Genomic DNA, 14,965 nt, shown 5'->3' on the forward strand with positions numbered 1-14,965 from the left:
AAGGCTCAGCAGGGCCCACTCAGCCCACACTGGCGCCACGGCAGGCAGCCTGGTCTCTCTTCCTGGCAGGGCTGTTGCCTCCTTCCTTTCCATGAACTCTAGAGCAGCCCGCCTGGCTAGCGCACACCCCATGCAGCTGTGCGTGCGCACATGGCTTGAGACCACTTGGAAGAGCCTCTTTTGAGCCCGGGAGGAGGTCTGGAAGGTCCCCATCCTATCCTGGCTGCACTGGCCCAGTGCGCCTTTCTCCCCAGATCCTGCCCACGGGCACTGGCACCCGAGTGGCCTCAGTGCCTTTTCTCCTGAAGCAGCCCACCAGTCCAGGGAGGTCAGGGGCCCCACTCACCTGTGGATGATGTCCAAATGGTGCAGGTATTCCAGCGCATCCAGCACCTGGCCCAGCACATTCTGCATCCACTGGGGGAGAAGCAGGGGGTGCCAGGATGGGAGGGGCGCCCTGCGCTGCTTTCGGGGGGTGACACTCAGAGCAGCCAGCAGGATGGTGGTGTTTTCTCTCCCTGCATCTTGAGACAGGCCTGAAGCCAGCCAAGTGCTCAGGGTGGAGGAGGCTTCAGTGTGGTGGCTCTCCAGATGGTAAAGCCGCGGCGGCAGCCAGAAGGACTCAGAGTTTCCAGACTCCACACTGCTGTCTCTATACCAGAGACCCCGGGTGCTGCAGGGCCCCATCCCTGCACCCCACCCTGCGGCCCGCACTGCCCCACACTTGCCGGGAGCTGAAGGCAGATCAGCCTTGCGGGTATGGGAGGGGTGGAAGCCTTCAGTGCCTACACGAGCTCGCTCCTCTAAGTCATTCTAATGAAAAGAACCCTGAGAGAGAATGCTGGGAGTGTTCGGCGTCAGAGACAAGCTCCACCGAGTACCCAGGGCGGTGGTTCTGAAGCTGGGCTCCTAGGGTCCCTGGATTCAGGGCCACCCTGGGGTGTCAGAGAGGGGCTGAGGGGGCAGGACGTGGGCATCCTCCCACTCTCCCCAGTTAGAGTAGGTCTGCTGCACTTACTGGGTTTCTGGGAACATTTCGTGTTTTAAGGGCTTCACTCAAAGTCTGAAACCCACTTCGGGCCTGCCTCTGAGGCCCACAGTAAGAGAAGAGCTGTGTGCCCCGAAGAGCCCCTCAGGGGCACATGGTCCCACCAAACACCATTCTCAGGGTAAAAGCAGGCAGCATTCTTCTGAGGGAGATGAAAGATCTAAATGCGAAGGCAAAAACGACCAAACTTCCAGAACCGAGGAGAGTATCTTCATGACCTTGGAGCACAAAAGGCTTCCTAAACTCCAAAGGCACTAACCATAAGAGATAGCATTGGGAAAGCGAACTTCATTACAGTTAGGACTTTCTGTCATCAAAAGACATCATTAAGAAAGTGAACTGGTTGGGCGCGGTGGCTCACGCCTGTAATCCCAGCACTTTGGGAGGCTGAGGCGGGCGGATCACTTGAGGTAAGGAGTTCAAGACCAGCCTGGGCAACATAGCAAAACCTTGTCTCTACTAATAATACAAAAATTAGCTGGGTGTGATGGTGGGCACCTTTAGTCCCAGGTACTTGGGAGGCTGAGGCAGGAGAATCACTTGAACCGGGAGGCGAAGGTTGCAGTGAGCCGAGATCGTGCATTGTACTCCAGCCTGGGCAACAGAGTGAGACTCCATCTCAACAACGACAACAACAAGACTGACACAGTGAAGCGCTGGCCGCCATGTGGACCGGGAATGCTCACAGCTTGTGAGAGTAAACATGGGGCCAACCAAACCACGTTGGAAATCTGTTTGGAGCATCTACCAAAGCTACACACACACCTACTCTACGACCCAATAATTCCACTCCTAGGTATTCATCCCAGAAAAGTAAGTGCCTTCCAGCAATGCTCATAGCAGCCTTATTCACAATGGCCCCAAACTGGAAGCAGCCCACATGCTTATCCACACAAGACTAGGGAAACAGCCTGCAGCGAGGCCAGGTGCTTATCCACACAAGACTAGGGAACCAGCCTGCCGGGCAGCCAGGCAGCAGAGTGGCAGCAAGCAATGAGCACAGATGATTTGCGGGTGCATGCAGCAGCTGAGGGAAGGAGACCAGACAGGAGCGCGCGGCATGCCGGAGGAGTCCATTTACGTGAACTTCAGGGACCGACCGGCAGAACAATCTGGAATCATGGTCACCGACTGGGAACCTTCTGTGGTTAGGAACGCCTTCTGCCTTGATCTGGGTAGAAGTTGTATGAGTGCATCAAACTGTGCACTTAAGATCTGCACGCGTCCTAGGGTGCAATGCCTCGAGGCATACATTTAAGAAAAAAACAAGGCTGGACTCCATGGTGCCTGCCTTCCCGCTGTCACTTTGCCCCGAGCTGCAGGGCCTGTGTCACAGGTCTAGATGGCCCCCAGGCCTGGTGCCCAGAGGATCTTACCTTAGAGTCAATGATTTCCTTTGCCTTCCTCTTATCCTCAATGACCTCCTGGAAGCTGAGCTTGTTGAACTCCATCACCAGGCAGAGGTACAGAGAAGAGATCTGCTGGGACAGGAGGCCCTTATCCAGGCGATGCCCAGGCCCCCATGCTTCTACAGGCTCGCCTGCTCCAGGGCCTCCCTGCACTCAGCTGCCATCCGCAGTGGTCGTGGGAGCACTGCCCACTGGAGGGGGCTACAAGCCCCTCCTGCCCCACCTTCAGTTTCCTCTCTCCTCTCCCCATTCCCAGGCCCCACCCCCACTCCACACTCCATCCACACCAAGCTACTTGGACTTTCCCGAAAGCTGCACTTGTCCCCTGGCCACTGCACACCTAGACCCCTCTGCCTGGACCACTACCTACCCCCTTCATGGGGATAAGTACTCACCCTTTAGGGCTCAGCTCAGATCCATTTCCTTTGAGGAGCCTGCTCTGGCCAGAGCCCCAGCAGACCGGGTCAGGGCCCCCAGTTCTGTGCTCCCTCCCATAGGGAAATGTCCTCTTGGCTTCTCTGCACCCTCCTTGAGAGCATTAGTGGGTGCTCAGAAAAATCTCTGGGAGTGCATGCCGTGAGGTCCCCTCCCCGAGACCCAGTTGGAGCAGAAGGAGCATGTAAGGGGCCTTTCCTGCTCAGACCCGGGATTGTTGGCCCCAGGTGGGAATGCCAGTGTGGACGTCTCATGCAGGCTGGCGCCCGGCATAAGGCTTCTCGGCCTCTCTTTACCTCCAGCACCCCTTGTGCCTTCTCAGCCTCCCGCTGTCTGCCTCAGACACATTGGAAGTGACTGGAAAGCTCCAGGCTCCTTGTAAAGACAAGAAGTCATCCAGCCTACAGGACCCGGCTGCCGGACCTGAGTCTCCGTCCCCAGTCAGCTGTTTACTAGCTTTGTGGCCTTGGAGAGCTCCTGAACCAGAGCCCTAGGCCCCATCAGGAGCACAGGGACCGTGCTTCCTGCCCTGCAGCCCTCCTGGCACGTGATGACGGATGTGGTGCTGGTCAGTAAGCTGCACAGGGGCTGCAGGAGGAAGGGGCGCACAGGCCCAGGACAGCACTTGCGTCGGGTGGCTGTGGAGACGGGGGTCAACTAGCTCCTTCCATGAAAGTAGAAACTCTGTCATCAGAGGCACAGGCTCACCAGGACAAGCTCGGTGGCTGTGTGCAGAGCCCGGGAATCAGGCCCACCTCGCCTGGCCCTCTGACTTGGTCACGTACTAGCTGGCTAAACTGGAGCAACTTGTTTCTGTTAGCCTCTGTCTCTTCTTCTGTCAAATGGGTTGAGAACCCCTCCTGGCCAGGCGTGGTGGCTCAAGCCTGTAATCCCAGCACTTTGGGAGGCTGAGGCAGGTGGATCACTTAAGGTCAGGAGTTCGACACTAGCCTGGCCAATATGGTGAAACCCCGTCTCTACTAAAAATATAAAAATTAGCTGGGCGTCATGGCACGCGCCTGTAATCCCAACTACTTGGGAGGCTGAGGCAAGAGAATCGCTTGAACCCGGGAGGCAGAGGTTGCAGTGAGCCAAGATCATGCCATTGCACTCCAGCCCGGGGGACAAGAGCGAGACTTTGTCTCAAAAAAAAAAAAAAAAAAACCCTCCTAATGAGGTTGTTGGGGCTCCTACAAGACCATGCACGGAAAGCCCCCAGCATGGTACCTGGCCCCGGTGAGTGTCAGGTCAGGTATGGCCACATTTAGAGTCACTGCCATTGCCACACGAGCTATTCTGACGGAGGGGGGTGGGCGTGCTCTGGGCTCACTCGGCTTGGTCCCACAGCCCACCACGCGGCGGCTGAGCCCGTAGACGTCAGCTCTGACCCACCTCCCCATTCCACGTGATGAACAGCTCCCGGTACACGGAGATGTGGGCGTGCCGCAGCTTCAGCAGTGGCATCAGCTGCCAGGATGAGAGCAGAGGAAACGGAGAAGTCAGCGCCTCTTCACGCCTTTCTCAGCTCGGGCTTCTCTGTCACACATCCCAAGAAACATGCAAGCCTCGGGCTCTGAGCCGGGCCGGGGAGCGGGCTCAGGGAGGCTGCACGGTGGTTAGGAGCCAGGCAGTCCGATGTGAGTCCTGTCTCCAGCATGTGCTGGCTGTGCTGGGTGACTGGGCCTCATATTGTCATCTGAAAATGGGGGTCCCAGTGGAATCTGCCTCACAGGGATGCCACGGGGACTGAGTGAGCTGTGGCAGGCAGTGCCAGGAAGGTGGGGATCAGCCACAGCCAGGGCTGGCCGGAGGAGGTGGTGCAGCCACCGGGAGGTGGGCCCATGGAGAGGTCCCAGTGCCCCCTGCCCTGGCGGAAAGTGCTTTGAAACATGCCCAAACAGGAGCAGACAGGGCTGCCTTAGAGACATGGAGCCAGACAGACAACTGCTTGTGGTGGAAGGTTGGGTGTGAAAGGAGCTGGCCTAGTGGGCCGTGGAATTGAATCAGCAACGGGAAAAGCCATGGCGGCGTGGGGCTCTGGGTGGGCCCCCATGCTCTTTCTTCCCATTTGTTACCGAGTAGCCTGGGCCCACCACTGTGCTTCAGTCACACTATACACCGAATAATGTTTGCTGGCCAAGCTGCAGAGCCAGCAATTCCAGAAGACAAACAAGTGACCATGAGATAGGAAGGGACACCTTCAAGCTCGTGGGAAATTCAAGAAACACAAAAAAAGGCTACTCAGAGGCTTTGCCAATCAAACCAAAGTGTAGCTGTTATCGCTATTATTGTAAATGACTAAGTTACTGCTGGGCAGCTCTGAATGGTAGAATGAAGGATAATTTACATTTGCTTTGTTAAACAATTCTGGTATGGGCGTGGTGGTACATGCCTGTACCCCAGCACTTTGGAGGCCGAGGTGGGAGGATTGCTTGAGCCCAGAAGTTCAAAATTAGCCTGGGCAAAATGGTGAGACTCCATTGTTATTAAAGAAAAAAAAAAGGTAAAAGCAAAAGAAAACCCAATTCTGTATTTAAAAAATTTTCTTCTGTAATTAATAATTTTATATTGAAGAAAAAATATTTAAAAAACAGTTATTGGTAGATTAACCTAGGGACCTGGCCAATATTTTTTGTTGTTGTTGTTGTTGTTTTTTTTTGAGGCGGAGTCTCGCTTTGTCACCTAGGCTGTAGTGCAGTGGCGTGATCTCGGCTCACTGCAAGCTCCGCCTCCGGGGTTCACGCCATTCTCCTGCCTCAGTCTCCCGAGTAGCTGGGACTACAGGTGCCCACCACCACGCCCGGCTAATTTTTTGTATTTTTAGTAGAGACGGGGTTTCACCGTGTTAGCCAGGATGGCCTCGATCTGCTGACCTCGTGATCCACCCGCCTCGGCCTCCCAAAGTGCTGGGATTACAGGCGTGAGCCACCGCGCCCGGCCGCCAATATTTATTTATTTTTGAGACGAAGTTTTGCTCTATTGCCCAGGGTGGAATATAATGCTGTGATCTCGGCTCATTGCAACCTCCGCCTCCCAGGTTCAAGCGATTCTCCCGCCTCAACCTCCCGAAGTAGCTGGGATTACAGGCACTCACCACCATGCCCAGCTAATTTTTTTATATTTTTAGTTGAGATGGGGTTTCCCCATGTTGGCTAGGCTGGTCTTGAACTCCTGACCTCAGGTGATCCACCCTCCTCAGCCTCCCAAAGTGCTGGGATTACAAGCGTGAGCCACTGTGTGCAGCCCAATATTTAAACTTTATGTTCTCTGGGAATATATGTTCTAAGTTGTTGGCACCTGCATTTAGCAGTGAGTGTTTGGGGCATGGCCTCCCTTCATGACCTGGGGCTGCTGGCTTCACAGCTGAGGCAAAACTGGTGCTGATGCTCTATCCCTCCCTCCAGCCTTCCTTTTACCCAGGCACTCAACAAGAAGGTACAGAACACAGTCCGTGTATGCTCCATTGAGCTCTTCCAGAGGGGAAACCACCCTGAGAGTTACCTCCTCCAGGGCCTGACTGGCTTGATGGTCATCCATGCATTCCACCTGCAAGGGCACAAGAGCATGAACTTAATAAACATGTAGCAAATCATCTCCATTATCACCACCATCACCACCACCACCATGACCATTACCATCATCACCACAACCACCACCTCCACCACAACCATCACCATCATTACCACAACCACAACCATCACCACCATCACTGTCACCATCACCACCATCATCACCATCATTACCATCATCACTATCACTGCCATCACCATCATCACACCACCACCACTACCATTACCACCATCACTCCATCACCACCACCATCACTGTCATCACCATCATTAACATCATCATTACCACCACCATCACCATCACCATCACTGCCATCATCACCATCATTACTATCATCATCACCATCACCACCATCATCACCATCACATCATCACCATCACCACCATCATCACCATCATTACCATCATTACCATCACCGCCATCGCCATCATTACACCACCACCACCCCCATTACCATCATCACTCCATCAGAACCACCATCACCACTATCATCACCATCATTAACATCATCATTACCACAATTACCACCATCACCATCACCACCATCATCACCATCATCATACCACCACCACCATTACCATCATCACTCCATCATCACCACCATCACCATCACCACTATCACCATTATTACTATCATCACCGCCATCCCCACCATCATTACCATCATCCCCATCACCATCATCACACCACCATCATTACCACCATCACTCCATCACCACCACCATCACCATCATTACCACCATCATCACCACCATCACCATGACTGCCATCATCACCATCACCATCACCACTGTCATCACCATCATCACCATCATCATTCCCATCACCATTACCATCACTCCATCACCTCCACTGTCACCATTGCCACTATCATCACCATCATAACCATCATCATTACCACCATCATCACTGCCATCACCATCACCACCATCATCACCATCATCACCATCACACCACCACCATTACCACCATCACTCCGTCACCACCACCATCACCATAATTAACATCATCATTACCACCATCATCACCACCATCACCATCACTGCCATCATCACCATCATTACCATCATCATCGCCATCACCACCATCATCATCACCATCACCATCATCATCATCACACCACCACCATTACCACCATCACTCCATCACCACCACCATCACCATCACCACTATCATCACCTTCATAACCATCATTACCAAAATCACCATCACCACCATCATCAGCATCATCACACAATCATCACCATCATCAAAATCATTACCATCATCACCACCTTCACCATCATCACACCATCACCACCACCACTGTCATTACCACCATCACACCATCAACACCACCGTCATCATCACCACTATTATCCCCATCATCATTGCCATCACCAACATCATTACCATCACTATCACACCACCACCACCATCACCATTACACCATCACCATCATCACACCATCAACACCATCGTCACCATCACCACTATCATCACCATCATTACCATCATCACCACCATCATCACCATCATTACCACCATCACCATCACACCACCACCACCACCACCACCACCATCACACCATCACACCATCACCACCACCATCACTATCATCACATCACCATGACCATCATCAGCACCACCATCACCATCATCGCACCATCACCATCACACCACCACCACCACCACCACCACCATCACACCATCACACCATCACCACCACCATCACCATCATCACATCACCACGACCATCACCAGCACCACCATCACCATCATCACACCATCACCATTATCATCACCATCTAGCTGCCACCACCATCACCACCACTACCACCATCATTGCCACCTCCATCATCACCACCATCATCATTATTTAGCAGGAGTGACAGGCTCCCACCATTCCTGCCCCCACCATATGGCACAAACGGAAGATATTCCTAAGGCAGAGATCTAAAAATACTTAGAGCAATGAGAACATCTCTGCTCCTGTTGCAAAGATAAGTTTAGGACAGCATAATATAAATTCCAAGAAATCAGTAAAGGATCCATTTTCAGACCATCTTTAAACAGGAACATCTTGTTCTGGTTGGGAAAGCATCAATCGCACCACTTCATTCCTTACCCACATGGGGAAGGTTGTCTCTATGCATGGAATGTGCAGTGCTCTTCTCTCTTTCCTGCGCCTTCTCCGGGTGGAGGTGGGGGGGCATGGAAAGGGAAGGGAACCCGGTGGCAAGGGAAGCACACAGCTTTAAGTCTGCAGCACGCTTGGTGGCACAGGCCCTAGGTGTATACTACCACTGGCTCTAATACCAGATCTTCACCCAGAATGTTGCTCAAAAGACTTATGAATGAAGTACTCTTATAATGGGGTGATTGCAGACCATCATGTAAAGTTAGTGAATTGTTCCCAGATCTATGGAGAGACCTGAGATGCCAGTGGCACTGTCCTGTGGAATCCAGGGCAAAGACACTGTGTGAGCCTTCCTGTCTTCCTTTCCTCCTGTCCCAGGGGGCATATGAGGAGGTGAAGTTGGCCAAAACATATAGAAAGGCTTGAAAATGCTACATCGTGGCTGGGCACAGTGGCTCACGCCTGTAATCCCAGCACTTTGGGAGGCCGAGGCGGGCAGATCACCTGAGGTCGGGAGTTTGAGACCAGACTGACCAACGTGGAGAAACCTTGTCTCTACTAAAAATACAAAATTAGCCAGGTGTGGTGGCGCATGCCTGTAATCCCAGCTACTCAGGAGGCTGAGGCAGGAGAATCACTTGAACCTGGGAGAAGGAGGTTGCAGTGCGCCAAGATCACGCGATTGCACTCCAGCCTGGGCAACAAAAGCGAGACTCCGTCTTAAAAAAAAACAAAAACAAAAAAACAAAAAAAAAGGCTAGCTGTGGTGGCTCACTCCTATAAGCCCAGCACTTTGGGAGGCCAAGGTGGGCGGATCATCTGAGGTCGGGAGTTCGAGACCAGCCTGAGCATCCTCTCCATGCTAGTGGAGAAACCCCGTCTACTAAAAATACAAAATTAGCCAGGTGTGGTGGCACATGCCTGTAATCCCAGCCACTCAGGAAGGCTGAGGCAGGAGAATCACTTGAATCCGGGAGGCAGAGGTTACAGTGAACCGAGATCACACCACCGCACTCCAGCCTAGGCAACAAGAGCAAAACTCCATCTCAAAAAAAAAAAAAAAAAAAAAAAAAAAAGTTACATTGTATGACCCAGAAATCTCACTCCTAGGAATTTTTCCTAAGGAAATCATGGATGCTAAAAAAAAAAACAAAAAACAGGCCGGGCGCCGTGGCTCAAGCCTGTAATCCCAGCACTTTGGGAGGCCGAGACGGGCGGATCATGAGGTCAGGAGATCGAGACCATCCTGGCTAACACGGTGAAACCCCGTCTCTACTAAGAAATACAAAAAAAAAAAACTAGCCGGGCGAGGTGGCGGGTGCCTGTAGTCCCAGCTACTCGGGAGGCTGAGGCAGGAGAATGGCGTAAACCCGGGAGGCGGAGCTTGCAGTGAGCTGAGATCCGGCCACTGCACTCCAGCCTGGGCTACAAAGCGAGACTCTGTCTCAAAAAAAAAAACAAACAAAAAACAAAAAACAAAAAACAAAAAACCCATAATGCTATAAGCATCTTTATCAGAGCTGTTTACACAAAGTGAAAAATTGAGAACAAGCTCAATACTCAGCCCGTGTGATAGGGATGGCTTGGGTCAGCTACAGCACATCAAGCAAGACAGGAGGCCACACAGCTGCCAGAGCCAGGAGAGGAGGAGGCTGTGGGAATGCTTGCAATATAAAAAGCATGCTATCAACTTTAACAATACCATTCTCCCCCCAAAAATTTACAAAGTCTTAGGAAAAAAGACTGGAAGAACCCATAAACTCCTACCTACACTCTCCTTCCCCAATTTTTATTTAGAAATAATTGGCTGATATTTTTATTTTTAATTTAATTAATTAATTTAGACAGAGTCTGGCTCTGTCACCCAGGCTAGAGTGCAGTGACGCAATCTTGACTCACTGCAATCTCCGCCTCCCGGGTTCAAGTGATTCTTCAACGTCAGCCTCCCAAGTAGCCGGGATTACAGGCACTCATCACCATGCTCGGCTAATTTTTGTATTTTTAGTAGAGATGGGGTTTCACCATGTTGGCCAGGCTGCTCTCGAACTTCTAACCTCAAGGGATCCACCTGCCTCAGCCTCCCAAAGTGCTGGGATTACAGGGATGAGCCACCATGCCTAGTCATGGCTGACATTTTTAAAAGCTCCTCAGGCTGGGTGCGGTGGCTCACGCCTGTAATTCCAGCACTTAGGAGGCCGAGGCAGGCGGATTGCCTGAGCTCAGGAGTTTGAGACCAGCCTGGGCAACACAGTGAAACCCTGTCTCTGCTAAAATACAATTAGCCAGGCGTGGCAGCGTGTGCCTGTGGTCCCAGCTACTCGGGAGGCCGAGGCGGGAGAATTGCTTGAACCCGGGAGGCAGAGGTTGCAGTGAGCTGAGATTGCACCACTGCGCTCCAGCCTGGGCGACAGAGCAAGACTCTATCTCCAAAAAAAAAAAAACCACACACACACACACACACACAAAGCTCCTTAATTGCTCAGAGAGCAGTCAGCCACTCTGCCTCAGTGGCTTGTGAGACAAGGGGGCCAACCCCACAGACAGCCAGCAAGGGAGCAGGGCAGGGGCAAGGACTCCAGGCCCAACCATTCAGGGTGAGGCTGCGGAGCTGCACAGACTGAGGCCTGGCCCAGTAGCGGCTTCTGACAAGGCTCCTCCTGCTGCGCGGCCAGCCCTAAACCTGCTGGGTCCCTGCCACCACCACAGAGAGGAGGGCGTGCCAGGGACTCTTGCAGCAGCTCTCTCACCCTAGTCCCTCTGTTGATCTGGACCTCCCTGTCTCGGACACACAAAGGGCTGTCCTGCAGGCCTACACCTCCCTATGCCCTGCTAGCCCTGGTGAGGAGTGCGGTGGAAGGGCTCAGGGCCTGGTGTGTGACCTTAGCCCTGTGTGACCTTGAGCCAGTCCCCATCCTCTCTGGGCTTGGCTCCCTTTTGGTAAAACTGGTGACCCAGCACTGGGTAGCACGGTGTCCCCCAATGAGGTGGCCTGAATTCAAATCCTCTGGGAAATTGTGTGACCTTGGCTAGTCTGGCGCTGCCTTGAGCCTCACTGTCTTTGGCTATAAACAGGGTCATTGTTTCTGCTTTACAGGGTTGACGGGAGATGAAGTGAGTCGGTGCCTGGCATACAGCACGTGATGTGTAAATGGTAGGAGGTGGTGGTGATGGAGTAAAAATTAGCATTGCTTCCCTATCAAGGTGACAGAGCTTCACGCACCCCCACGTCTACCCCAACCAGATTTGTCTCTGGGAGTGCTGGCAGCGAGGAATCTAGCTGCCGCATCAGGAAGCTTCTCCAACATGGGAAGAGCTTGTGTTGGGGAAAATCACAGCCACAGAACCACCTGGCGTGGGATGCACAGGCTTGGCCTCTTACCTGCTTTATCACACGCTTGACTTTGGTTTCCATTTCCTCCACCACCAGGTTCACCCCCAAGGCCCCAGGATTCAGCTGGTACAAAACCTACCAGCAAGGAAGAGAAAAGCTTTCAGGAAATGCACACAACTTATCCCTTTCCAGAAGCCCAGCTCCAGCTCCTTTTCCGGTCCCGGTAACTCCCCTGTCAGGCTGGCAGAGCAAGTGGCTCCACCCCATCTTGCAAGAGAGGAAACGGCCCAAGGAGGGCAAGAAGCCTTTCAATGGCAGGACTCTGATCTCACCTATTTGGGGCCGATTCTGGAGCTCTTTCTTCTACAACCCTATATCCCTCCCCCAAACTGCAATGAGGACCGGCTGGGCACTCAAGAGCAAGAACCTCCCAGAGGAAAAGGGCTTATTCACTCTCTGTAGACCCGTGCGACCTCAGCTTCCAGCATCCACCTCCAAACAAGAAAGTAACCAGTCTTGTGGCTGGTACAATCAGGAAGCCATTGTGTGCCTGGCATGGTGCCAAGCACCTCACAGCCACCCTATGCAGTGGACACCATTGCTACCTCTGTGTTTACATTGGGGAAAACTGAGGCACAAGGAGCTAGGTCCTTGCCTGAGGCTATGTCCCTAGAAAGCAGGACACTGCCTGGGGTAACTCTGAGGGTCTGACCTTAGAGCCTGTGATTTGAGACAAATTTGCAGAGAGATGGCCACCATCTCTCTGTGCAGAGACCAAGTACTATGGGGCTGGGGACCGGGCGGGAGATTGCTGGAGGCTAACATGCATCCGAGGATTGGGGGAGGGAGGGCAGGATCCAGAGGAGGAGATATGAGGATGGAAGCCTGAGCCTAGGGACTCTCGGAGCCTATAAAAGATTTAGGAGTCTGTAATCCAGCCTTGTGAGCAGCCTGCTGGATATTCTAAGCTGGGGTCCCCAACCTAGTCTGTGACCTGTTTAGGAACCAGGCTGCACAGCAGGAGGTGAGCAGCAGGCAATGGAGCAAAGCTTCATCTGTATATACAGCCGCTCCCCATGGCTCGCATTACCACGCAAGCTCCACCTCCTGTCAGCTCAGCAGCAGCATTAGATTCTCACAGGAGTGTGAACCCTATTGTGAACAGTGCACGTGAGGGATCCAGGTTGCACACTCCTTATGAGAATCAAATGCCTGATGATCTGTCACTGTCTCCTATCATCCCCAGAGAGGATCGTCTAGTTGCAAGAAAACAAGCTCAGGGCTCCCACTGATTCTACATGATGGTGAGTTGTGTAATTATTTCATTATGTATTACAATATAATAATAGAAATGAACTGCACACTAAGTGTAATGTGCTTGAATCATCCCGAAACCATCCTCCCGCCTCCGTCTGTGGAAAAATTGTCTTCCACAAAACTGGTCCCTCGTGCCAAAAAGGTTGGGGACTGCTGGTTTTTTTTGTTTTGTTGTGTTTTGTTTCTGAGAGAGAGTTTTGCTCTTGTGGCCCAGGCTGGAGTGCAATGGTGCTATCTCGGCTCACCACAACCTCTGCCTCCTGGGTTCAAGCAATTCTCCTGCCTCAGCCACCCGAGTAGCTGGGATTACAGACATGCGCCACTACGCCCGGCTAATTTTGTATTTTCAGTAGAGACAGGGTTTCTCCACGTTGGTCAGGCTGGTCTCGAACTCCCAACCTCAGGTGATCCGCCCGCCATGGCCTCCCAAAGTGCTGGGATTACAGGCGTGAGCCACCGAGCCTGGCCGGGGACTGCTGTTCTAAGCCACAGGGGGCTGAGGGCAGAGCTGGTGTGAGAGCGTGCAGGCTTAGGCAGCAAGTTAAACAGTAAAATGGACCCATATCTTAGAACAAGTCTATTTTTTTTCCAAAAGCAGGTATATTCCTGAAAGGTCTATTTTTTTTTTTCCCTGAAAAGTAACTTTATTTAAAAAATTATCTGGCCACCAGAAGCTCATCTGCGTCACTGCTGGCAACGCCCTATAGTCCTCTCACACACAGACAATTCTTCCCAAGTGACAAAAATCTAATCCGCAAACTGTTTCCAAGCGAATGCGGTTTTCACAAATGCTGAATCTAACATTTAATAAAGTTTACATATCATGTATAGAAGCATTTAATTAAACATTCACTTTTATTTTGCAGCTTTCCTTTTGTGTTTTGTAAATTTTATAGGTCTCAAATATTTTCAAAGACCCACATTGCAGGGGTGTTTTTAGGGGACTGGGGGCTCCCAATTACGTATTCGGGATGTTCCCGGGGGGCCTGCCTCGGTGGACCCAAGCGCCCAAACCCCGGGCACAAAGGATAGAGGAGCTGCCCCACGCCCTCAAATACTCAGCCAGGGCTGGAAAATCCTTAGTCAATTCACAAAGGGGAAAACTGAGTGGCAAAGGGCACCCAGGAGGTCACCGTTGGAGGCCCCCCGGGTTCAACCTAGGAGCTGGAGGCCAACACTAGCTAGGGCGCGGGTCCCTCGCCGCCCTTGGTCGGAACCGCCGGCCGCAGCTCCAGGGTTGGCGACCGTTACCCCACGGAGCCCCCGCCTCCCCGCAGGGAACACTCGGCACCTGGTACTTGTCCATGGGCTCTCCGGGGTACCCTGGGCCTCGCTCCCCCTGCGTGGGGCGCCTGCCATCGGACTCTGGCCCAAGCATGTTCAGTAGCTACCGCGTACGGGCGAGCGTCCACCCCTGACCCCACCCCGTGTGGGTCAGTGGGACCCGCGGGACCCTCCCCGCCCGAACGGCGTCCTCGAGGCATCCAAGCGTCCCTCCTGCGAGCTGGCCCCAGACCCCCCCAGGCCTGCCCCCTTAAAGGGGAGGCGTTCCGCCAGGCCGGGAGGTGCCGCAGGGCCTGCGCGCGGTGGGAGGGGTCTCCAGCGTGAGAGGCGTGGCGTCGAGCGCGGCGGGGGTGGCTTCGAGCGGACCGGTCGGGAGGCTGGGGACGGTGCATGGCCCCTTTAAGACGCGCCGGGGCGGACCCGGGCGGTGCGCGGCCCCTTTAAGGCTTGGC

General features: G+C 53.1%; 1 protein-coding gene across 3 annotated transcripts in view; it reads right to left on the minus strand.

Annotated features, from left to right (window-relative positions):
- Positions 1-14,801, minus strand: part of STKLD1 (serine/threonine kinase like domain containing 1) — a 30,453-nt gene extending 15,652 nt beyond the window's left edge. For 2 of the 3 annotated variants that reach the window (XM_077967237.1, XM_077967238.1), the window contains exon 1: positions 347-824. In XM_077967237.1, coding sequence (XP_077823363.1) covers positions 347-687 — 341 coding nt within the window. In that variant the 5' untranslated portion in view covers positions 688-824. Of the gene's footprint in view, positions 1-346; positions 825-2,424; positions 2,527-4,284; positions 4,360-6,393; positions 6,439-11,960; positions 12,048-14,520 lie in introns of those variants that run through there. The other variant, XM_077967235.1, reaches the window with a different exon arrangement.
- Positions 14,802-14,965: the final 164 nt, after the last annotated feature.

The sequence above is a fragment of the Macaca mulatta genome, chromosome 15, assembly GCF_049350105.2.
Source record: "Macaca mulatta isolate MMU2019108-1 chromosome 15, T2T-MMU8v2.0, whole genome shotgun sequence".
Classification (NCBI taxonomy): Eukaryota; Metazoa; Chordata; class Mammalia; order Primates; family Cercopithecidae; genus Macaca; species Macaca mulatta.